The sequence below is a fragment of the Anabrus simplex genome, chromosome 1 (genome assembly GCF_040414725.1).
Source record: "Anabrus simplex isolate iqAnaSimp1 chromosome 1, ASM4041472v1, whole genome shotgun sequence".
NCBI classification, from domain to species: domain Eukaryota; kingdom Metazoa; phylum Arthropoda; class Insecta; order Orthoptera; family Tettigoniidae; genus Anabrus; species Anabrus simplex.
Window position 1 is genome coordinate 494,331,024 of NC_090265.1, and position 26,854 is coordinate 494,357,877.

At 39.8% G+C, this 26,854-nt stretch overlaps 1 protein-coding gene across 6 annotated transcripts in view; it reads right to left on the reverse strand.

Moving 5' to 3' along the window:
* Positions 1-26,854, reverse strand: part of LOC137496932 (NADH dehydrogenase [ubiquinone] iron-sulfur protein 2, mitochondrial-like) — a 215,474-nt gene that overhangs the window by 52,746 nt on the left and 135,874 nt on the right. For all 6 annotated transcript variants that reach the window (XR_011017528.1, XM_068225029.1, XM_068225030.1 and 3 more), the window contains one exon: positions 6,490-6,619. Coding sequence is in view for 5 of the 6 variants with exons in the window: in XM_068225029.1 (XP_068081130.1) it covers positions 6,490-6,619 (130 nt within the window). In the remaining variant the exon portion in view is untranslated. The remainder of the gene's footprint in view (positions 1-6,489; positions 6,620-26,854) is intronic.

Genomic DNA, 26,854 nt, shown 5'->3' on the forward strand with positions numbered 1-26,854 from the left:
TGAATATTAGGTCAAATATTGCGACCCCATATAGGGTCGTATTGGTTATTACGAAACGTTCACGTACACGCGCCCCCATATGGGGTCCCACTTATACAGTAGTTAATGTCCCTATGCTCAGCCATACTTACATTTTCTTTTGCAGGGTGGTGTTAGCTTGTTCATACTCTATACAAAAGTACGATTCCCAATTTTAGGCTAGGAAATGTTTGTAAATGACGATCTCCCGAGTTTAGGTTAGGAAATATTCGTATAAAATTTTGTTATATAAAGTAGTGAGAATCATGTGAATTTGGTGAGTTTGGTAAATTAGGATGTAAGAGCATGATATTAAAAGAATAATTTGTAGTTAGGGAAAATTGAATATGTATATCATTTTGTTTGTGTAACTTTTAGTTTGGATAGGAGTCTGTACACATGACCTAGCAGTGATGATTGTGCAACAAGGGAAACCGTGACTATATAGCTGAAGACAGCCGAAGGTGGTTAAAGTTCTTTCGGCAGGTGGCTGGGAAACCCAAAGTACAGTTGTGAAGTGTATGCTGAAGATTGTAATTCATCAATGTGGATGAAGGATGTGAAGGAGTGGAACAGTTTACCAGGGGTAGTGTTTGATCCTTTTCCAAAATCTGTACAGATATTCAAAAAGAGAATAAACAGCAACAGAGAAAATAAATGAAATGTTAGAGGGCATTCGACCAGTGCAGGTTAATGTAAATAAAAAATGTGTGAGAATAAATTAATTCCATCCCCTGGTCTAAGGAGTTTGGACAGCCAAGTAGGGGACTGCCTGTAGGGGTAAAGTACAGTGGGGACTTCTAGCCCTGGGACCGCTACGGTAGCTGTGAAGGCCCTTCAGGAACTCTGAAAAGTGGTGGTAAAAGGGGCTCTGGTTAAGACGCAGCAGGTCATTATGCTACTTAGGTTCCAGAATGGGTAAAGAAAAGAAAAAATAAATAAATGCAATGTAAATTTTAATCTTATACCAAGTTGTACAGTATCATTTGAAGTAATTCCACATACTGTATATTAGTTGACTATATTTGTAAGTAGTACAGAAGATATTATAAGTAGAATTTTGTAAACAATATAAATTTATTAAGGATGAGCTGTGTGTTTAATAGAAAAAAATTGTTAGCGTAAATTATATAATATTGTATTATAGGAAAATTTTCTTCTCAATTTAATATTTAGTGCTTGACAATAATGTATTTTAGTGTACCATTTGCCACTGAGGTAGACACCTCATTTGCAAATAAAGAGATTTTGATTTGATTTTGATTTGAACATGCAAGATCGCTATTTGCTTTGCACTGGGTTCAAAATCACTGTAAATTATTCTTCAATCCTTAATAACTATATTCTTCGTCTACATCATCATTGTCCGATTTGTTCAATAAATCATCCAGACTATCTGCACTAAGTCCCTTACTGCTCAAATTACTCATAATAACTTGAAGATAGTAATGAACAAAATAAACTAACACAAAAGGAAACTCACAGCACTGCACACTTACATAAACAATCCGTGCATGAGATAGATAATGACTATGTCTCCCTACGAACAGTAGCAGCGACTAAGGGGGCAAGAGGGGGGCAATCGCCCCCACTACTTTGTAAAGAAACATTACATTTTTATTCCATTTTAGCCGGCTGAAACCAGGAATTAAAGGAATTATTTTAAAAAAATTGTGCAAATTTTTAATTATTAACAAAATTATCAAAAATACGCACAAAATGTCACTTGTCACAGCTAACCGATTTGTATAGCACCACAGCAAGTAGTGGAGACTTTGCAAATGCTATGAGGAAGGGTAACAGGGTATATTTTTTTCCAAGGTCGTGGACACTGAGGTAAGATTCACCTGCTTGCCACGTGCATTCGTCAGTCTGGCAGTCTCTTTAATATTGTCTGTTAGTTTCTTAGAGTGTAGTCAAATACTAAATGATTTTTAAAATTTTATAATCACGCCGTACTTCTATTTAATTGTAATACATGTGTAATTTTGTTTCTTTGGTGAAAGTTTCATTGTATAGTATTGAATCAAAATCTCAAAAAAATATTATTGCCACACTTAAGTTATTACATTGTCAACCTTTACCTCTCTGTCGAAATTTGCTCAAAGAGCATCAAAAACTTACCATTTTGTAGATTTTTTATTCAGTTTTGATGTGTATAACCCCTGCCCGCCCGCTATATCCGTCAACCTGGCTACTTTCTGTTGTCTGTATATTTTTTTTCCCCCCCCACTTCTAATTCCCAATCACTGCTACTGCCTACGAAGCACTCCTGACTTACCTATATGGGGTTATTCCAAAACAGGAAATTTGAATGAAAGGTGTACTATGCACATACTTAAACAGATGGCCAGCAAATGTCAGGAAGAGGCTTTATACAACTTCGAAACACACACTTACTGCACACCCAGATGGGTTTGCACTGTTCATGATTTCGAACAAACGTACAACACCATGTGGGTACGTGAAGTTCAAAAAATTCATTACTCTCACGTACCCGAATAGGGTCGCTTGGCACTCAAGGTGTTAAATGAACAAGCCAGCAGAACCCAAAAGCTACTCTTTCGTACCAGGGACTGGCTGTGTAAGGAATGGCTTTACAAGCATAGTTCATACCCCCGTCACTTTCATAGTGACAATGACACTTTTTCTAACATGTAGCTATATAAACAACATATCTTGTCAGCAATGGATATGGTATGAACAACAACAGACATTAATTTCTTTTGCTGGTGGTTTAACATCCCACAAACACATCAAAGGTTTCCAGTAACATAAGGGTGGGATAGGGCTAGGATTGGAAAGGAAGCGACCATGGCCTTAATTAAAGTACTTTGCCTGGTGTGAAAATGGAAAATCATAGAAAACCATTTTCAGGGCTGTTGATGTGGGATTTGAACCCACCAGCTCTCGAATGCAAGCTTACAGCTATGCCATTGCACAATTAATATGAAAGGGAGATTGTTATGCATTAGAGGAGATGAGAAACAAAGATGTACTGTAATGCTAAGAGTAACAGCTGATGACAGAAAACATCCACCATTTATTGTTTGAAACAAGAAAAAAGTGCCACTAATAATACGAGGGCATATTGAAAATTAAGTTACACTGACTCGCCACAAGAGCACGCTGCGTGTCGTGACCGTGGCCAATGTGGAGCAAGCTACAGTAACTGCTGACACGTCTGATAGGAAGGTTGATGTGGTATCATGTCATGGTGTGTGTGCAGAACGGGCTAGGCTCAATGGCACATCAACTGGATGTTCACTCCAAATTGCAGGTGCGTGCAATGATCAGATTTCTAATGGCTAAATGGCTCAATTGCATGGACATTCATTGTGAAATCACTGCTGTATATGGTGAGCGTGCCATTTCTCGCCCAGGTATTGTGAAGTGATGTAAGCAATTTCACACCAGACACACAGATCTCATGGACGTATACCGCGAAGGCAGGCCTGCAATGTCCAGTACCATTGCAAATGTTGACTGTATGGATAGGATCATTAGAGAGAATCAGTGCATAACATTGCAGAAAATTGCCAGCCTGCTGAACATTTTGTATGGCAGTGTGTTCTCCATTGTACATCAGCACCTTGGATTTCGTAAACTGTGTCAAAGATGGGTCCCACCTCTGCTCAACAACGTTCACAAGGGACAATGTTTCCAATCGTCACTGGCATTTTTGCAACGATATTCTGTGGAGGGCAACAAGTTTCTGTGGCAATTTATCACAGGGGATGAAACGTGGGTCCACCACTTCAACCCTCTGAACTGAAGGCCAGTACGCTGACTACTCAGCCAACGAGTCGGACAACTTGGAAGTGTAACTTACTTTCTGATTTGCCTTAGTACTTCCATAAGGAATGCACCACGTACATATCAAGAAAAAGCATAGATGGAATTATCAGTAGTGTAAGATTTGACATATTAGTAAGGGGAAGTAAAGTTGGGTCTCTCATTTGATATCAGGCTCTCCTCATGCTGAACAGTTCTTGTGGCTTATTGTTGAAAGAAGCAATGAAGTTTCTTCAAAACATGAAAATTGATTTGGCAGCAGTTACTGGTAACACGTTATTGATAATTCAACCCCTACACATTTCAATAAATAAACCACTCAAGGACAATCTACAAAAATTGTATCAATACTGGGTGAAAGAAAGTGAACATGAACATTGTCCTATAGGTAAAATTTGGAAACTATCCATAGAACTTCTTTGCGAGCAGATATTTGATTAAAACATGATTAAATGTATTTTCAAACAAATGGAAATCTTAAGTGTTTTAGGCAGGAGTAAAAAAGATATCTTGTGAAGAAATGCAAGTAGTGAAAGTATCACCAGTTCTTCCAGCAGTAGTGAGGACAAATTGCCAGTAAAAGGTAATGTGATTTTTTTTTTCTCTCCCAGTTTGCCATTATATGCTGTATTTGCACTTCAAATCTGCTTGGTTAACTTGACTGATGTATACTCTATCTGACTGTTCAGAAGAAAAATGCAATAATTTGACAGTAAATTCTTATGAACTTCTTAATTTTGTGCATAGTACATTTAATAAACCTCAAAAGTTCTTTGTAATTAACATATCTGCTTATCTGACTTCCACAGATAATTTTTGTAACAATTTTGCACCAAGAGAGTTTGTTAATTATGGAAGAAAATACAATATAAATTGCTAATATGTGAATATGTGTTTTCTTTATGGCTTTTTATACTGATAAATTTTCTTACAAAATACATTAAAAACATTTTTAAAAAATAATTTTTGCTTTATGTCGCACCGACACAGAGAGGTCTTATGGCAATGCTGGGATAGGAAAGGGCTAGAAGTGGGAAGAAAGTGACTATGGCCTTAATTAACATTTTCCTGGTGTGAAAATGGAGAACCATGATAATCCATCTTCAGGGTTGCAGACAGTGGGTTTGAACCCACTTAAAAAAGACAAGTTCATAATCTATCATTAGTTTGAATGAAAGTCACCAAGCTAAGTTAAAGGTTATTTAGATTAAAAAATACACTGCCTGACAAAAGAAAAAATTGAAGCACCCAGAAGAAATGGTCAGATGTCAATGTAACTTTGTACACGCACACACCATCAGTGGATATGTAAATGATTAGAGTTGTGACTCTCTGTGACAAGTAGAACGGCCACTGGAGTGCATTCATGTTCTTCGTGTTTAGCATTGTTACCAGGCCTGGTAGCATAAATAAGGGGTGTGAATAGCATCAAATGTTGAGTGATTACTTTGAAGGAACATGGAGCTGTAGCGTACTCATGTGAGGGACACTTGAGGGTTTGAAAGGGGCCTCATTGTGGGTCTCTATTAGGCCAGCTGGTTAGATCGTGCAATATCTGTGGGGCATTTGGATGTGACAGTGGCCCAATGTTGGACTGCATAGGAATGTGAGGGCAGGCACACTCGTCTTCAAGGTCCCGGTCAACCACATCTGACCCCCCACAAGGGAGGATCACCATTTTGTGCACCAAGCACATCGTAACCCCTTCCATTCTCCACCTCTTTTTGGAGAACAAGTAATGGACTCCCTGCAATATTCTGCGTCATCCTGCACCATTGGTTAGAGACTAGCTGCAGTCGGACTAGGGAATTACCACCCCATACGTAGGCTGCCGTTAACACCACAAAACAAACGGCTGTATTTGGAGTGGTGCCGTGACCGGGAAGCATGGACTGCAGATGAAAGGCTTCGCATTGTGTTCAGTAATGAATTGCGGTGCTGCACTACCTTGGATGACCATTGCCTGTGAGTATAGCAGTGACCTGGGGAGAGGTCCAATTTTTCCAATGTTTTGTAGAGGCAAAGTGGTGTTATTCCTAACGTCATGGTGTGGGGAGCCGTCGGGTAAGACTTCAGGTCATGGCTAGCAGTGATTGAGGGAACTCTGATAATGTAAAACAAGAGCTGATGGCACAACGGTACATTACGGACATCCTGCGTCCTCATATGTTACCTCTCATGCGACAGTATCGTGGCATCAGTTTTCAGCAGGACAATGCTCGTCCTCCACACACATCAAGTGTCTCTATGAACTGTCTGCATGATGTTGAAGTACTCCCATAGCCAGCAAGATCCCCAGATCTGTCCCTGATAGATCATGTTTGGGACCAGCTCAGAAGTCAACTCCATCCCAGTGCCAGTATCCAGGATATCAAGGACCAGTTACAACAATTGTGGGCCAGCTTGCCTCACGAGATGATACAATGGTTTTATGACACCCTTCCTGATAGAATCAGCGCATGCATCCAGGCCAGAAGGGGTGCAACGTCATACTGATCAGTGGGCTCATATTGCCAAGTTCTTTGTAAATCTGACTCGATTCCATAATTACTGAAATAACATCACCTGCCCTCTCAACACGTGAAGTTTATTTTTTCCCCTCCTCCCCTTTTGGGAGCTTGAACTGTTTTGTCATGCAGTTTAGTAAGTCAAGATATCACAACAATTCTTTCTTACCTTCATTTCAGCTCTTGAGGGAGGAGAAATTTTCATGTCATCTGCTTTAATTTCTCCAGGAGGCATTTTGTTCAAGCACTGGTCAATGATCCGTAAGGACTGTCTCATTTCTGCAACTCGACACAAGTACCTACATCACAACAGAGCAAAATCAGCACTGATGACAAATAGTGAAATGTTAGTTTATGAGAAAATCTAGGTCATCAACAAATGATACATGAACGAAATATATCTAAATATAGCAATCACATGTTCTAGTTAATTCAAGCAACTTACTTCCAGCAACATAGAAACTTCCATTATGTTTTTCCATTTGAAATGCTACAATACACTGCTTTATAAATTCCTGTTTTAGATACATTAGGTTATTTTTGAAAAGTATATTTTATTTTCTCTTTCATTAACAGACACCTTTATCAAGTGTCTCTATGAACTGTCTGCATGATGTTGAAGTACTCCCATAGCCAGCAAGATCAATCACTACTAGCTGTGACCTGAAGTCATACCCGACGACTACCCACACCATGACGTCAGGAGTAACACCGCTTTGCCTGTAATAATTAAGAGGGGAATTCCTCAAGGCAGTATTATTGGACCTTTATGTTTTCTTATATAGATCAATGATATGTATAAAGAAGTGGAATCAGAGATAAGGCTGTTTGCAGATGATGTTATTCTGTACAGAGTACAGTTACAGGATTGTGAGCGGCTGCAGGGTAACCTTGATAATGTTGTGAGATGGACGGTGGGCAATGGTATGATGATAAACGGGGTTAAAAGTCAGGTTGTGAGTTTCACAAATAGGAAAGGTCCTATCAGTTTTAATTACTGCGTTGATAGGGTGAAAGTTCCTTTTGGGGATTATTGTAAGTATCTAGGTGTTAATATAAGAAAAGACCTTCATTGAGGTAATCACATAAATATGATTGTTAATAAAGGGTACAGATCTCTGCACATGATTATGAGGGTATTTAGGGATTGTAGTAAGGATGTAAAGGAGAGGGCATATATGTCTCTGGTAAAAACCCAACTAGAGTATGGTTCCAGTGTATGGGACCCTCACCAGCATTACTTGATTCAAGAACTGGAAAAAACCCAAAGAAAAGCAGCTCGATTTGTTCTGGGTGATTTCCGACAAAAGAGTAGCGTTACAAAAATGTTGCAAAGTTTGGGCTGGGAAGACTTCAGAGAAAGGAGATGAGCTGCTCGATTAAGTGGTAAAAACCCAACTAGAGTATGGTTCCAGTGTATGGGACCCTCACCAGCATTACTTGATTCAAGAACTGGAAAAAACCCAAAGAAAAGCAGCTCGATTTGTTCTGGGTGATTTCCGACAAAAGAGTAGCGTTACAAAAATGTTGCAAAGTTTGGGCTGGGAAGACTTCAGAGAAAGGAGATGAGCTGCTCGATTAAGTGGTATGTTCCGAGCTGTCAGTGGAGAGATGGCGTGGGAGGATATCAGTAGACGAATAAGTTTGAGTGATGTCTTTAAAAGTAGGAAAGATCACAATATGAAGATAAAATTGGAATTCAAGAGGACAAATTCGGGCAAATATTCATTTATAGGAAGGGGAGTTAGGGATTGGAATAACTTACCAAGGGAGATGTTCAATAATTTTCCAATTTCTTTGTGATCATTTAAGAAAAGGCTAGGAAAACAATAGATAGGGAATCTGCCACCTGGGCGACTGCCCTAAATGCAGATCAGTAGTGATTGATTGATTGAAAACCAGTCTCTGTTATGTCAAACATGCATTTTCACAGCCTATACACAGTGAAGTAAGTACCATCTTGAAGGTTTACACCGATTTTGTATGTTATCATGATAAAATTAGAAAACCTTATGTACTACAAAATTGTGACTATGCAGCAATGTTGTACCCAGGAATTCCTTTCAAGAGGAGAACATATTTTGGATTTGGGAACTTCCAAGAACAAAAGCTATAGGAGCAACTAGAAATGCTATATTTTTAGTGGTCAAATACATTTCATTAGATCAGTTGTTTAAAATTGGAGGTAACCAAACGTTTTCACCACAATTATTAAAAGTGTTTACAAGTTTGATACTTTTTTGAAAGGAACGTTCTAGAAGCTTGATAACATGTCAATATTTCTGTAAGTTTATTAAAAGTGAATATTTTAATTAAAAATTATGCCATCTCAGGTTCATATTTAGTAGTCTGTTCTTGTCTGTATATTATATGTGAATTTAATTAATTTACAACTTACACTTGTAGAGTAATGATATTTTTAAAATACTGCATAAAATTTATTTATAATTGTTATAATAATCAAAATATTTTTAGTATAATTTTAGCTTTTGAGTAATGCTGGTAAAATAGGGGGCTACCTTATATAACTTGACTCATTTAAATTATCATTTTCACTTCAATTTTCAAGTCTTTCTGTTACTTCTTTTTTAAAGGTATAGATGAGGAATATATTTTATTTAGCCAGAATGACCAACTTTTCCCTTTTGACATAATATTGTAAGGAATACGTTGTTCATACCTTTTTGAGATATTAATATAATACATATGTTTTCACATGGAAAAAGGATTATACATTTTGCTGATATAGCAAAAACTTTGGTAAGAAAGGGTTAACATTTCATCAAACCATCTGATTATATCTACTTACATTATGTACGCTCACCAAACAAAAATTCTGTCATCCTAGCGTGCATGCACAGATGGATCATTGGCCTGTACAGATGGCACAGTGAATGAGTCCCATGTTCAACCACATGCTCACGGCCTTTATGTGAGCAGAAGACAGTAGCAATCAGCGAGACATTGATGTTTCAAGCGGACAGTGTACATCAACATGGTTAGATGTAAGGATGTGACAGAGTGCCAAAAAAGGGCAATTGTGTTTGGCAGTGCCCATGGCCATATGGTGCATGAAGTTGCTGGATTTGTTGGTGTTTTGCAGCGGACTGCTCAACTTGTCTACAAGCAGTGGTGTACTACATGTGGCTACGAAACACGACGTCAGAATTGTAGTGGAAAAGATCCTGACTGAGAGGGACCAGAGACACGTTTCACTGCTTATAAACCAAAATCATTTCCAAACCAAACAGGAATTTCTACAGTCAGTGATTGAATGTCCATCCCAACTTGGTAGGGAGAGAGCATTGCGACAGGAACTGCATGCAGTGAACATTTGGAGTCGGTCACCTCGCAAGAGGCAATTGCTCATACAGGCACGTAAAGCTGCGTGTCTTCAATTGGCTAGAAAACATTGAACGTGGACAGTAGCTGACTGGCGGAATGTAATGTGGTCTGACGAATCACATTTTTGCCTGTATTCCAACGATGCATATTTTCGGTGTCCCAAGACCAAATGAAGCATTTCATTCTGGATGTGTGCAAGGTCAGGTTCAAGCCGAAGGTGGGTCTGTGATGTATTGGGGGTGTTTTTCGTATCATGGATTGGGCCTGATTACTGTGGTGCTACTAACTGAACCAGCATGTTTATTCTAACATTCTGGATGATCATGTGTTGCCTTTCAGTCAACATCTGCATGATGAGTGTGCTACTGATACCCCGATTTTTCAAGATGACAACAGCAAAGTTGATCGGGCTGGACGCATATGTGACTGGTTTTATGAACACTCCCCCACCCTATTACATTCGATTGGCCTGCAAAATCACATGACTTGAAACCCATTGAAAATCTGTGGGACATGTTGGAATATAAGGTGAAACGCTGCAATTTGGTGGAATTGTGTGATCAAATCCTCAGCGAGTGGCTTAACCCTTGCCAAGCAGATAAGTTTTTGCTTGTGAGCATAATTATATTTTGTAAACATTTTTTAATTCTTAACACACAGGAAAATGCAAATATGTAAGTACTCTTCTTCTTTTTCTTCTTTCCGGTGAGGCCTGCTAAGGACCACATGCCAATTTCAATTCAGTTCTTCATACTTTGTCGTTTTCTCTTCTGTTCCTTCCAATATTCTTTCATCCTTTCACTAAGCTGTTTCTTTCTGTCCTCAGACCACTTAGCACCAGGCTTCTTATTCAATCTTCCTTGGAATCCTTCCATACTGACTGCCCTCTTTTTAAAAATCTCTCTGCCCATAGTTTCTTCTTCTCTTATATTATTTCTTTCTAAATCTTTCTTTACTTCTTGAATCCAGCTAGTTGTTGCCTTTTGGTCCCAATGGTACTTGAAAATCCCTTTTGTTAATCTGGAATCATCCATTCTGTAAATATGTCCAAATAATTGCAATCACCTTTTTCTTGTGGTTTATGTTTTATATGTTCTTGTATATATCATCATTAGATCTTAATTTCCATACTTCTGTTGTTTTCACAGGGCTAAGATTTTTCTCATGATTCTTCTTTCTAGTACCTAAAGTTTATCTAATCTGTAGTTTAGTACCAGGCATTCACCACTGTAGTGTAGTGCCTTATTTTAAGATTTTTAGATAGACACTTTTTGTTATAAAAATTATTTGTGATACCATATGCTCTTTCCATCTTGTGTACCCTTTCTTCCACTGTAGATTTGTCTACACCATTTTCTTGAATTATTTCTCCCAGATATATGAATTTTTTTACTCTTTCCACTGGACCAATATCTGTTGCCGAAAATTTTGGAGAATCTTGATGTTTGTAATAAATTTTGTTTTTTCTGTGGAGATTCTCAAACCTGTCTTGTTGGCTATTTCTTACAAGAAATTGATTTGTGTTGTTGCACTTGTTAGGTGTTCTGACAATATAGCAAAATCGTCTGCAAATGCTAGGTAATTTATTTCAATGCCTTTGTTTTTTCTCCCCAAAGTTACTAGCAAAATGTTATGTTCTTTAAGCTTCACATTCCAAATTCTTACAGTTTTTCCTAGAACACAGTTGAATAGAAGGGGTGACAAACTGTCACCTTACCGTACTTCTGTATTTATCTTAATAGGTTTTGATATCTCACCCATAAATTTCACCTTTGAAATTGTGTCAGTAAGTGTTTCACGTATTAGGTTTGCCAATTTAGTTTCCACTCCAAATTCACAAATTATTTTATCTATGGTTTCTGTATCAACTGAGTCAAAGGCCTTTTTAAAATCTAAGTAAGTCACAACAATGTCTTTTGAATTCAATATCCTATAGCGAATTATGGATTTTAAGTTAAATATTTGTTCTGAACAAGATCTACCTTTCCAAAATCCAGCTTGATACTCACCCAGTTGCTTGTCAAGTGATGTTTCTACTCTATTCAGCAATATTTATGAGAATACCTTGTATGCAATTTGCAGAAGAGAGATGCCTCTATAGTTAGTTATCAACCTTTTATTTGTCCCATTTTTTATGCATTTGAGTCGCCTAAAAGCAAAATGGATAAAGTCCACTTTTTACAAAAAATGAGATAATGGTAGAAATATATCGGTAAAAGATGTGTCTACTGAAGCATGAAATAATATACTAGCAAAATCCATAACATCCTTAAGTATTTCCCCTTTAAAAACTCAGGTTAGATGCAAAACAGATAAAGTCCACCGCGTTTTAAAAGCAAAATGAGTAAAGGGCACTTCAACCAACCAGAACCTGACTTCTATGGCATGTGACAACATATAACATAGCTACGATTATGCTAAAGCTGCATGCTTTTTACTAGTGCTTTTTTCCTAGTTTTATATCAGAGATTGCCTGATTTCCATTTTTGAAAATGGAAGTATCACCTTCTGTAGTGTCTCCATCAAAGGTGAGAAAGAAAAGAGTCAATCTCAGTGCGACTAAGAGAGCTTTCGTACAAGAGAACACACTAATGTTGACGATAGGACGATGATAGCTATGCTCCGAAGGTGGCTTCTGTAAGCACCAAGAGACGTAGAGGAGGTACAGTTAATTTTTCCAGTAAGAGGTCATTCCTTCATTCCCCCTGATCGGGTATTCGGTCTCTCTGAAAAAAATTCAAGAAGAGAGAAGAATCGAAGATTCAAAAACCTACATTAACATCATTGAAAGATTTTTAACCATTCGTCAACCAGGGATTGACATGAATATATTTAACTGGAAACAAGAGGCAACAGAGCACATGAAACCTATTCAACAATGGCACTTTAAATGCATGCCTTGCAAGTGCTACTTTTTCAGACGATTAAAAACGTCTCATCACATGGTTCTTGTGGATGGGGAGCCGTTTTACTATCATAGAACTGGAACCTACAGATCCCTGATGAAAAGTAAGAAGAATGTGTTGGCTATAAACCCTTCACCTGTTATAAAGAACACTACTTTAGTCAACAAGAATAAAGTGTCAGATGTGAAAAGGTTTCTTGAATTGCACTTTGGCTCTGACTGGAAGTTGAGCCCATCACTGAAATTCTACGTTGACTTCTTCGACTCTTGGGAGTGTCATCAGTCGTCAACGAAAATGCTGCTAATGAACTTTGCAGTGCAAAAGAGGAAGCTCCTGAACTGTGTGTTTAAATATCTACCCAGGGCACTCTTAAACCATAGTGAATGAAACATGAATATTATGTCTTCTTGTATTTTGTGCTTTTAATAAATAATAGCAAAACGAGTAAAATCCATACTGCTAACATGCAAAATGAATAAAGTCCACTTCTTAGAAGCAAAATCAAAAAAGTCCACTTTTAAAACAACAATAACAGTCTAAATAATAATACTACGAGTATTATTACTTGCTCTAATAATCAGTGAATTTTTTTGTGATTTTATGCTTAATTTTTGTAAGCAACTCCCTTAATGGAAGGTGGTAGTGGTTTTTTGCCATTTTCTCAAAATGTGCTGGAGTGGACTTTATCCGTTTTGCTTTTAGGCGACTCATTTGGTATATTAGAGCCACTTTCCATTCTTCTGGAATTCTCTCTGTTCTCCAAATAACTTCAAAGATTAACTGCAGCTCTTCAATGATTTTTTGACTGAGACCATTTCAAAAGTTCAGCTGTTATGGTGTCTTCTCCACTAGCTTTATTATTTTTCAGATTGTTAATTACTTCTGTAATTTCTTCAGCATTGGGTGGTATATCTTCTTCCAGATTTTCAGTTATTTGAGAGAATTCCAATTTATGGTGGGGTTCAGGGCAGTTTAAAAGTTGATCAAAGTGCTCCGCAAGTATTTCACAATTCTCAGAATTGCTCAGGCCAAGTCTACCATTTTCATCTTTGAAGCATATGCTAGGTGCTTGATACCCCTTTAATTGACTCTTAAAAGTCTGGTACCGAGCTCGATAGCTGCAGTCGCTTAAGTGCGGCCAGTATCCAGTATTCGGGAGATAGTAGGTTCGAACCCCACTGTCGGCAGCCCTGAAAATGGTTTTCCGTGGTTTCCCATTTTCACACCAGGCAAATGCTGGGGCTGTACCTTAATTAAGGCCACGGCCGTTTCCTTCCCACTCCTAGCCCTTTCCTGTCCCATTGTCGCCATAAGACCTATCTGTGTCGGTGCGAAGTAAAGCAAGTAGAAAAAAAAAAAAAAAGTCTGGTGGAAGTTTTGAGAGTTATTTTTAACAAAGCTGTCTTACAGGTCAACAAGTTGTGATTTTTCAAAAGTTCTTTTAACTCCTCTTATTATTCTAGCAGGTTCTTTCCTTTGCTGTTTGAATTGGTCATAGTGCTCAGTCTTTCCAGAGGATTTCCACTTTTTCCATTGTTTTATTCTCTCTTGGAAGACATCTTCACATATTTGATTTCACCAAGGTTTCTTTTTAGGTTTGACTAGCCAAATGTTTTCTGTGCTGCATTGGTTATTTCTTTAGATAAATCTTGCCTACTTCCCATGATGAGATACTTTTATTACTTCCGGAAATGTTTCTCATGGTTTTTTATGCAATTTGAAGTCTATTTGTGTTATATTTATTTACTCTTTCCCCTCTTCTGTGATTTCTGTTGGGTAAGAATTTTATTTTGATTTTAGACAAGTAGTGATCGGAAACAAATTCTCTGCTTATTACTACCTTGACATTCATAATTTCCTTCACAATAGTAATGGATTTGGAGAAATCCATGTTTTAGCTTTCCTTGACAATTTCTTGAAAAAAGTTGACATTAACTTCAGTTGAAAGTTTTTACAGATAGTAATTAATCTCATTCCATTTATGTTTGTTCTTTGGTGTGTGGTTTATTCTCCCACTATTGGTCTATGGATTCTCTCTCTTCCAACTTGGGCATTGGAATCCCCAAGTAATATCACCACATTTGATTTTGGAATTTTAGATAATTCATCATCCGGGAGTGTCCAGAATTCCTCTACTTTATTTAGGTTCTTTTTGTTGTCTTCATTTATTGGTGCATGACAGTTAATAGAAGTATACTTTTTTAATTTTTTCAGTTCATTGTTAAAAGAGATATCCTTTCTGAGCGGGATTTGAATTCAGTTACATTGTCTAATAATCTTTTACGGACATAAAAGGCTGTTTCCAAGAATGGTATTCCTTTCATAATTTTAATCGCAGGTTTACCTTTAAAGATTCGATAACCTTTTGTTTCTGTCACATTCTCATCCAAAACTTGTCTCTTGTACTGCTAAGATTTGAATTTCATTTCTATCTAGAAGTAGTTCTAATTCCTTCTATTTACCAACCTTCAACAAAGAATTTACATTCAAAGTGCCTGCAAAAAATTTTGTTTAAACTTAAGTCTGGACGGATTCCAAGGATAAGTGACCGGGATTTGAACCACGGAACCCAGTGGTGAGAGGCCGGCATGCCTGAGCCACAGAGGCTACTGATGCAGTAGTATTGCTTTGTTCAAATACACTCATGTCATAAGGTTGTTCTGCAGAAACTATTAGCATTCCAGTCACCTAGGTTCAGCATGTGTCTTGTTACCTAGTAGGCACTGGGTCCTCCATGGGGACTGATAACTTCTTCCATGAGTGATGGTATTGATGTGTATCAGGTGCAAATGGCATCCTGGGGTATAGCCATCCATGCTGCATTCACCTGGTTCTGTAATCTATCAGCATTGTCCGTATTGATAATTTAAGCACACAAGTATAAAGGATGAGTTTTCCACCTAATCAATACTTTATATTACAAAATGTTTAGAATTATTTACATTAAAACAGTACCGGTTTTGACCTGTAAATAGGTCGTCATCAGCTGTTGGAGAACCAGCTTAATAGCGATTGTACATAATAAAACATTACTAAAAACTAATTAAACAAGAATGCCTTATTCTAATATAATACTAATGTTAAGATATATACATCTGGTACAATTATAGGGCTTTGACTTGTTGGAGTCCCATTCAAATATCTATGCTGTTGCCAACATTATGTCAAACAAGATATATACATATGGTACAATGAAGGGCTTTGGCATGCTGGAGTCCCATGAATGCCACATATTCCAAAAATTATATAGCTGAGGTTACAAATGGGGTATAGTTCTTAGAGAATAAAACGTTACTGAGGTTTTGGTGTCACGTTCAAATATCTATGCAGTATACCATCATTATGTCCATCATTATGTTGTATAGATAGAATCAAGGTGCATTGTTGGGCTGCAATTTTGCAGGGAACGTTGCGTTCAGTAGATTGAGGTTCTGTAACTTGTTGAACAGGTACTATGTTCATTCTTAGTCGATGTTGTTGCTAATACATGCTAGTTTTCAGGATCCTCAACATGAGGCATATCATGCTATGTATGACATATTGAAATTAAAGAAATTAGGTTGATAGAGCTCCCCTCTTCATAATTGTATTTACGCTCAGGTAAATTCAAAAATGTGTGTTCCGCTTCCGACTATACTTAAGGACATATCCAGCCCTGATAGAAGAGAGAACTAATAATAGTAAAGTACTAAAATTAACCTGTGAGAATAAAGACATTTATAAAAAGATTCAAAAGTTGAAAACTAGAAAGGCAGCTGGGATTGATAAGATTTCTGGGGATATATTAACGGCTATGGGTTGGAATGTAGTGCCATATCTGAAATACTTACTTGATTCCTGATGCATGAAGGAGCAAAACCAAATGAATAGAGAGTTGCAATAGTAGCCCTAGTGTACAAGGGAAAGGGTAACAAACATAAAGCGTATAATTACAGGCCTGTCAGCTTGACATGTGTTGTCTGTAAGTTCTGGAAAAGCATTCTTTCTGATTATATTAGACCCCCCCATGGCACTACAGCTCTTGAAGGGTCTTGGCCTACCAAGCGACCGCTGCTCAGCCCGAAGGCCTGCAGATTACGAGGTGTTGTGTGGTCAGCACGATGAATCCTCTCGGCCATTATTCTTGGCTTTCTAGACCGGGGCTGCTATCTCACCATCAGATAGCTCCTCCATTCTAATCATGTAGGCTGAGTGGACCTCGAACCAGCCCTCAGGTCCAGGTGAAAATCCTTGACCTGGCCAGGAATCGAACCCAGGGCCCCCGGGTAAGAGGCAGGCATGCTGCCCCTACACCATGGAGCCGGCTATTATATTAGAAATGTTTGAAAAATTACTGACTGATTTGATAGAAGGTAGTTTGGGCTCAGGAAATATTATTCCAGCACAACTTGTAGGATACCAGCAAGATATACCATAGGTGATATTTTAGATTCAGGAGGTCAAATGGACTGTATTGCTGTTGACTAATACAAGGCTCTTGATATAGTAGATCATGGGAAATTACTGGCAAAAATGAAGACTATTGGACTAGACAAAAGAGTGGTTGAATGGGTGGCTATGTTTCTAGAAAATAGAACTCAGAAAATTAGGGTAGCGAAACATTATTTGATCCTGTAATGATTAAGAGGGGGTTCTGCAAGAAAGTATTATTGGATCTGTATGTTTTCTTTCTTCTATGTATTGTACCAGGAATGCTGGTCCAAAATAAAGTCCTCATACTTCGAACTTAAATTACGCACTGCACGCCAACTCAGCAGCTGGCTGCGGCATGCAGTCCATATGCGACGTGGAGCTTATGACGCCACAGCCTACCTCACCTTGTGACAGAAAGATTGCATCAGCCAGAGAACATTCAAAATGTTCTATGCCTAATAATGTTCCTTAGGATAATAATTAAATTATGAGAACAACATCATCGTGTTGCCAAATTTTTTGTTTTGTCTCCATTTCCACCAAGTTTGGTGTAAATCCAACGAAAGCTAAAGAAGATATTGAATGAAATACAATTACTGCTATCTTCACGATTTGCATATATAAGGAGGGCTAATTCCCAAGGCAGACACGTTTTTCATTGACCTCTCTACGTGGGACAGTTACGTTCTCCAACACAACTCTTCTTAATATTTGATTGGCCAGGTGGCTCTCCATCTATTACTCGCTACCTCACTTATTTCAATAAAGCAAGCGGCTGACACCTAGTTTAAAGTCAGCCTCCCATCATGTCCAGCTGTGTGATCCGTGGTGTTGATCCCGCCCTCTCTGACCACGACATCCTCGTCTAACTCTGCCTGGCAGGCGTCTTGGCTGGAAGCATCTCCAGGGTACTGCAAGAATTTGTTCCTACACGTCGGGTCCTTCTTCATCTCCATACAGCAGATGCCGTTCAGCGATTCCTCAACAACAGAGTCTACAGTAACAGCCAACAACACTGAGTGGAACCAAGTCCTCCATACTTTGCCGCCGAAGTAAGCGCACTGCCACAGTGGACACCACCACAACCATCTTCATTCCATTTCTACACTACCCCCATCACCACCACCAACACTACCATCACAACAACCACCACGACATCCACCCATCTCTTTTCCCATGTTCCGGTCACAACTGTTGTACCATGCCATCCTTCACCACTTCCAACCTGTTCCACATCCCCCAAAAATACCCATCGTCACACCCAGCCACCCCCTCCTCTTCAACCTCGTCAACCCATCTGTCCTCCCCTCCCCCCGACTAGCTTATTCCCCCACCACCTCCGACGCTTGAAATCATCCGATTCCTAACCTTTTCCCATTGCAACATTACTGCAACCTTGCATCTCCTCGCCCTCCATCTCCATTCTGGTACTCTCATTTAAACTCCACTCCTAGCACACATCATTTTCATTCCCATCACCGCAGCCAAGAGGCCCCATCTTTTCTCTTCCCTCAATTCCTCACATTGCTCCATCCCACTTCCTCCTTTCAACGCACAGCACAGTTCCATCACATCTCTGGCCTAGGAGACGACGTTACTGTTTAGGGGCCTGCGCCACACTTTGGGCGGGGAATGAAACACCAGTTCGTCATCGTCGACCAAGACAGATCAGTGTGTCAAGTAGTATGGTCGGCTTATGGCAGTCACGATGTAGTATTGAGTGACAGTTTAATTTCTGCATGTTTAGAAACTTGAACTCAACAGTGTTGAAATTGGACTTATAAATTTTCTTCGGTATTCCAGTTCGTGAATGATGGACTTTTTCTCAAACTGAGAGCGATATAATACAACTTGTGCTTCACCAACATTAACATTTACAAGTGATTGATTATTTAGATGAGTGTTTTAAAACTTGTGGTTATTTTCCAAGTGCTCATATTTCAAAGTGAATGAGACGTTCTGATCAGTGATAGATTTTGAACAGTGCTTGTATTTCGTCAAGAGATTGAAATGTTTTGACATTTTTCATTGATATAATAGTGCTATGAGACTTAGAATTTCTCAAGTGTCGAACACTGACAGGTGACTGAATATAAAGTTATCTTGAACTCTGTAACTACATCACCGGACTTGCAATTTTCTTGTGTGTAAATAATTCTCAAATATTTGGAAATATTTTCGTAGGTGATAGACTGCCTACTGTATATTTGAACTTGTATTTATCAAGCTTATGAGTAATCGAACCAAGGATTGTTAACGAACAGAATCAGTTTCAATTTATTTTTCAATTAACACATGTGAACAGGTCTAATTTCACAAGTAAAATATTTTTGTTTCCTTCCAATCAAATAGTATCTTTCCGAACCGAAATTTCAAGTTACATGTTGACGTGTATATAAATAAAGTTCTTTATGTCATCAAAAGCATGCATGGGATAGGATGTCCAATGAATTGAATTATCGAAGCACATTGAACGTTTTATTTCAAACGAATAATGGACATGTTATACAACTAAATAAATTAAACGTACATACATTTCGTGTTTCCAGCAGGGCTGAGTGGCTCAGACGGTTGAGGTGCTGGCCTTTTGAAACCAACTTCACAGGTTTGAACCTGGCCCAGTCCGTTTGTAATTGAAGAGGCTCAAATACATCAGCCTTGTGTCGGTAGATTTACTGGCACATAAAAAGAACTCCTGCAGGACTAAATTCCAGCACCTCAGTGTCTCCAAAAACCATAAAAGTAGTTAGTAGGACGTAAAGCAAATAACAATATCTTTATCATTATTATTATTATTATTATTATTATTATTATTATTATTATTATTATTATTATTATTATTATTATTGTTGTATGTCCGGCGCTCCCTTTCTCGCTCAGCCAGCCAGCTGCACGCGCGCCTGTGTATCATTCTGCTAGCTTCGACGCGCAGCCCTCAGTGCGCGTGCCTGACCATCGAGTGTACTATAAATAGGAGCTCCCTGCCTGCTCACTCGCCCACTTGCCCCGGTGTCCAGCTCCAGAATACACCCTACGTCGAGCACGGAGGCTACTCCTCTTGAAAATGTGCTTCGACCAGGTGGACTGAATTTCTGGCAGTACGAGGTTTCACCTCTGGTCACCGCTCCCTTACCTGTTTCCGCTGCCTATGTTCCGTAGTTCTTTCACAAGCCATTTTCATTCCCTAAGTTATGCAAGCTCCCTTAGTTTCGCTAGGTGGAATTTCTTCAATCAATTGAACTTGCTTTTTAGGAATTCAGGCACTTCAACAACAAGGACTCTCAAAGACATTTATGTTAGTGTGCCAGATAGTTTTCGACTATCAACGTGTCAATTCACAAAGACTATCTTTTCAAGATAGAAGTGTATATAAAGACTGTAAACCTGTACATATTGTATAAAGACAGACTTTTCTCAAGATTCAATATTCCTTTTTGCTTCAAAATAAATTTCAGTTATTTATGTAAATATCATAAAGTGAAGCAATAAAAGTTGTGTTCTGTAAATTTCAACCTTGGTTACAACACAACTCTATGGCGACGAGGTAAAAAAGCAACAACCTACAATTCTTCGACACCAGTTGCCAACTCTATGGCGACGAGGTAAAAAACGCAACAACCACTACAATTCTTCGACCCCAGTTGCCAACTCTATGGCGACGAGGTAAAAAGCAACAAACTACACATCATCAGCCCCAATCGCCAACTCTATAGCGACGAGGTAAACACGACACTACAATTCAACAGGCCCAGTTGTCAACTCTACGGCGACGTGCTAAACAACAACGACACTCCAACCAGTTCTGACACACAGCTTACCTTACTCTTTCTTGCACGCATATCGCAATGGCTACTGCGGAACAACTCGCTACGGTCTTCCAAGCCTTACAGCAGCAACAACAACAGTTTCTGCAACAACAACAGGCCGCATTAATTCAGGCTATTCAAGCTATTTCTGTCTCTACACAGCCATCAGCTATTCCTCCGTTCTCTGCTTTTGATCCAGCTACGGAAGAATGGTCAGTTTATTTAGCCCGTTTACAACAGCATTTCATCTGCCATTCTGTCACAGATGATCAACGCCGCCGCGCACTATTTCTTAGTTCGGTTGGCAATGCTACGTGTGCATTACTACGTAAATTAAGTCCGGAAGAACACTTATCTGGGGTACCCTTCACGCAGCTCTTGGCCCGTCTCACGGAACACTATGCCAAAGCTCCTCACATAGTGGCTGCTCGCTATAAATTTTTTCAGAGCAGAAAGCAACCCCATCAGACACATACTGAATGGATAACTGAATTGCGTGGTCTAGCTAAACCCTGCCAGTTCATCTGCTCCAAGGACGGTTGTGGTTCATCCTACGCTGATTCTCTCATTCGGGACATGATAATTTTACATACTCCTGAAGACAAAATACGTTTTGACGCTGTCAAGCAGAGTAACCCTTCTTTAGAAGACGTCCAGCGTATTGCTACGGTTTATGAGCTTACTACCCAGACTGCCGCAGCCATAGCTTCTCCACACGAAGTTGCACAAGTCTCGCCTCAGGCCCGCCAGTCCTCTGCTACAGTGAACCGTACGGATAAGGCGCTCTCCACCAAGCATTCTCGCCAGGTTCCCTCTCGTAATGCTACACGGAAGCCCAATTCTAAAAGCACCTCGAAACTCCTGCCTTCCTGCCGAGGTTGTTTCAAGCATCATGAACGTCGTGACTGTCGTTTTTTCAAAGCTACTTGTGAACGATGTAATAAACTTGGACACATTAAGACTGTCTGTCAAAGTTCGCTCCGCCCTGCTAAGACTACTGCAGCACGCCGGAAGCATATACAGCCCCGCCAAGACATGGAAGTTGATCAGATCAATCTTATTCTTCCCACAAAGGATTCTCACAAAATCATCGTTCCTCTCTCATTCTCTGATCGATCTGTCGATTTTCAATTAGACACTGGATCACCGGTCTCTATTATTAACCTGACTACCTACCACGACTTAGGTTCACCTTCATGCTCTCCAGCTGACATCCAGCTAGTGACATTTAACAAGAAGAAAATTGACATCAAAGGTCAAATCAAGCTTCAGGCTAGTTATAAAGGAATTCAAAAGGCCATTCCTCTTCTCGTAGTTAACAACTACACTGCATCAAACATTATGGGCATGGATCTATTTAACTTATTTGGTTTCCAGATACATGACAACATTAACGTCGTATCTACATTGCATCCTACTTCTGACGTTACCGCTCTCCTAGCGCAGTTTCCTGAAGTCTTCGACTCTCAGCTCGGAACAGCCAAAGACTATCCAGCTCACATACAGCTGAAATCCGGAGCTAAGCCTCGCTTCAAGTCCAGTACCCCTAGCACTTCAAGACCAGGTCATGAAAGAATTAGAAAGATGGATACAAACTGGAATTGTTGTACCAGTTACTTCTAGTCAATGGGCTACTCCACTCGTGGTAATCAAGAAACCTGATGGTAATGTTCGACTTTGTGGCGATTTTCGATCTACAGTCAACGCACAACTCGACACAGATATCTTTCCTATTCCACGTCCAGAAGACTTATTCCGTCGTCTCTCTGGTGGACAATTCTTCTCTCGAGTTGATCTTAAAGAAGCATATCTCCAGCTACTTTTAGACGAAGAATCTAAGAAATTTCTCACACTCAACACTCCTCTCGGACTGCTCCAGCTCCAGCGGCTCCCATTTGGTGTTTCATCCTCAGCGGCTATTTTTCAGCGCTATTTGGCTCAACTCACCGCCTCCATTCCCGGTTGTGCTAACTACCTGGATGATATTATTGTTACTGGAAAAGATCATCAGGAACATCTAACCAATCTACGCCTCCTTCTCCAGAAATTGACAGACAATGGCCTACGAGCGAATCTCGCTAAATGTACCTTCTTTCAGCCTCAAGTTCACTACCTAGGACATATACTTGATAAGAATGGAATTCGTCCTAGTACACAGAATGTCTCAGCGATAGTAAACATGCCAGCACCTCAGAACCTCAAGCAGCTTCAGTCCTTCATAGGCAAAGCGAACTATTATAATAAGTTCATTCCACGCTTCGCTACAGTGGCAGCTCCATTAAACGCTCTACGTAAAAAAGGTGTTAAGTTTCAGTGGACTCCGCAATGCCAACAGGCATGGAAAACAATCAACAACGCCTTAATTCAAGCTATACAACTCACTCATTTTCAGCCCGACAAGATCATCACGCTAGCTACTGACGCTTCAGACTACGGTGTCGGTGCCGTTCTCTCCCAGAAGGATCGTCATGGACAAGAACGCCCCATCGCCTTCGCTTCGAAAACACTTAATGACCATCAACGTCGATACTCACAGATAGAGAAAGAAGCTTTAGCCATCATCTTTGGTATTCGCCGTTTCAATGAATATCTCTATGGCAACCATTTCCTGATCATTACCGATCATAAGCCTCTCGTACACTTATTCCATCCTGGTAATAAGATCCCAGAGAATTCCCTCAGAAAGCTTCAAAGATGGTCCATGTTCCTTTCTGATTATTCCTATCAGATTGTATATCGAGCCACATCCCAGCATTGTAATGCTGATGCCCTCTCCCGCTTACCCGTTGGTCCTGATACTGCCTTCGATTCTCAAGAATCTGAATGTCTTCAGTTGGACATGGAACTTGAAGATACTGTATCCAGTTTTCCTATTGATGCTACCTGCATAGCTAAAGCTACGGATAAGGACAGTACACTTGCTACTGTACGTACTTACATCCGCAACGGTTGGCCTCTTCAGAGCACACTTCCTGCCCACCTGGCACCTTATCATCGTGTGCAGCATCGTCTCACGACTCGTGCCGGAGTTGTATTACTAGAAGCAGGCACCATCTTCCGAGTGGTTATCCCACTTAGCCTACAGAAACAAGTTCTCGAATTATTACACCAAAGCCATTGGGGTATATCCAGAACAAAGCAACTCGCCCGTCAACACTGCTACTGGCCCGGTATTGATGCCGCCATCGAAAAGCTAATATGTCATTGTGAGCAATGTCAAACGAATCAGAACGCCCCGTCTTCTGATCTTGCTTCATGGCCTCCTGCTACTACTCCATGGGAACGAGTTCACATCGATTTCGCAGGTCCTTTCCTCAATTCCATGTGGTTAATAGTCATCGATTCACTGTCAAACTTTCCATATGTCGTGGATATGCATTCGACTACTACAACCGAAGCTACCATTCGTGCTCTCCAGAAAATCTTTACTACAGAAGGTTTACCACAAGTACTCATTTCGGACAACGGACCTCAATTTACAGCTACTGCTTTTCAGAACTTTTGTACACATAATGGCATTCGTCATATCCTAGCACCACCTTTTCACCCTCAATCTAATGGTGAAGCTGAACGCTTCGTACAAACATTTAAAAGAAGTATGAAGAAAGCTGTCTCTTCAGGCTTAACTAAAGACCAAGCCTTGCTCCAACTCTTAAACAACTATAGAACTCTACCCGGCGCTGATAATATCACTCCTGCACAGAAGCTCCATGGACGACCTCACAGAACTTTACTTTCTCTGTTACAGCCTCTTCCGACCCAGCATAAGACCTCACCAACGAAGTTCTCCCTCAACGACAAGGTCTACACCAGGACATTCAAATCCAACCCACTCTGGATACCTGGAGTCATCTGCAGATCTTTGGGTCATCGTCTATACGAGATACAGACTACGGAGAAACGTATCTGCCGCCATCAAGATCAGATACGTCTGCGCTACCGCCCCTGTCCAGCTATTGATGCTATTGCTAAACCAGATAAATCTATTGCTGAACGAGCTTTAGATCATTTAATAACAATGGGTTCCTTTCAGGACGAGACAGCGCCACTCCGCCCAGTTCCAGCTCCGGACAATACAACAGAGACATCTGCAGCTCCGCCCCAGCATCGCAGTCGCCGCCAGCGCCGCCGCCGTTTCACGCCGTACCGGCGTATTTAGGAGGGGAGGGTGTTGTATGTCCGGCGCTCCCTTTCTCGCTCAGCCAGCCAGCTGCACGCGCGCCTGTGTATCATTCTGCTAGCTTCGACGCGCAGCCCTCAGTGCGCGTGCCTGACCATCGAGTGTACTATAAATAGGAGCTCCCTGCCTGCTCACTCGCCCACTTGCCCCGGTGTCCAGCTCCAGAATACACCCTACGTCGAGCACGGAGGCTACTCCTCTTGAAAATGTGCTTCGACCAGGTGGACTGAATTTCTGGCAGTACGAGGTTTCACCTCTGGTCACCGCTCCCTTACCTGTTTCCGCTGCCTATGTTCCGTAGTTCTTTCACAAGCCATTTTCATTCCCTAAGTTATGCAAGCTCCCTTAGTTTCGCTAGGTGGAATTTCTTCAATCAATTGAACTTGCTTTTTAGGAATTCAGGCACTTCAACAACAAGGACTCTCAAAGACATTTATGTTAGTGTGCCAGATAGTTTTCGACTATCAACGTGTCAATTCACAAAGACTATCTTTTCAAGATAGAAGTGTATATAAAGACTGTAAACCTGTACATATTGTATAAAGACAGACTTTTCTCAAGATTCAATATTCCTTTTTGCTTCAAAATAAATTTCAGTTATTTATGTAAATATCATAAAGTGAAGCAATAAAAGTTGTGTTCTGTAAATTTCAACCTTGGTTACAACAATTATTATTATTATTATTATTGACTACTCACCAATAATGTCTGCCCAGAAAATACTTCTCATCATTTATAACTATGGATCTCAACAGTTATATAATGTCCTAAATATGATGACATTTTATAAGTGGCTTTATGTCGCACCGACACAGATAGGTCTTATGGCGATGATGGGACAGAAAAGGGATAGAAGTGGGAAGGAAGCGGTCGTGGCCTTAACAAAGGTGCAGCCCTAGCATTTTCCTGGTGTGAAAATGGGAAACCACAGAAAACCATCTTCAGGGCTGCCGACACTGGAGTTTGAACCCACTATCTCCTGGATGCAAGCTCACAACTGCAAGCCGCTAACCGCACAACTAACTTACTCTAGGCTCTAATGCTGGGCTGAGTAGCTCGGATGATAGTGCGCTGGTCTTCTGATTCCAACTTGGCAGGTTCGATGGCTGCTCATTTCAGTGGTATTTGAAGGTGCTCAAATATGCCAGTCTATTTTCTGTAGATTTACTTGCATTTAAAAAATCCTTTGATACAAAATTCTGGCACCTTGGCATCTCCAAACACTGTAAAAATAGTAGTGGCAGTAGTAGTAGTAGTAGTAGTAGTAGTAACATTATTATTATGGAAGCTCTAATTAAGCGGGTCAATTACAGTCATCATTTTACCTATCACCTTTACTATCCAGTAATAAGACTTATAATACAAATACCCAGCGACACTTCCATAGTAGCTCTTTATCCTTTGAGCAATGTTCACACATGGTTGCAACTACAGTTTTTTGAAATTTGTCTCGTTAATAACAATTTCACTGAATACTTATAGCCTTTTTTTCAATTTCCATTTTCCTTTCATTCACCTGAACATATTATGAACATAGCATAGACAACTCACGTTGTCTATTGTCAGAAATTCATCCTAGACTGTCACAATAACAGAACAGAAATGTTGCACCTAGTTTTCATTAACTCATTAACTGTTTTCCTTCATTAATGTCATCTTGGATCACTGAGCAATGCCATTGACGTCTTATGAATCGCACACAACTGCACAACACTTGATTCGGATGTGTGTGCTGGTACGGTTCTTTGACATCATGTATTGTACATAAACGAGTACAAAATAACACTCAGTGGCAACATGGGAAGGTACACGAGTTGATACTCTGTAAGGATTATGTGTACTTTTCACACAGAGTACCCTAGACCGGTTTTTGAGTACAGCAAG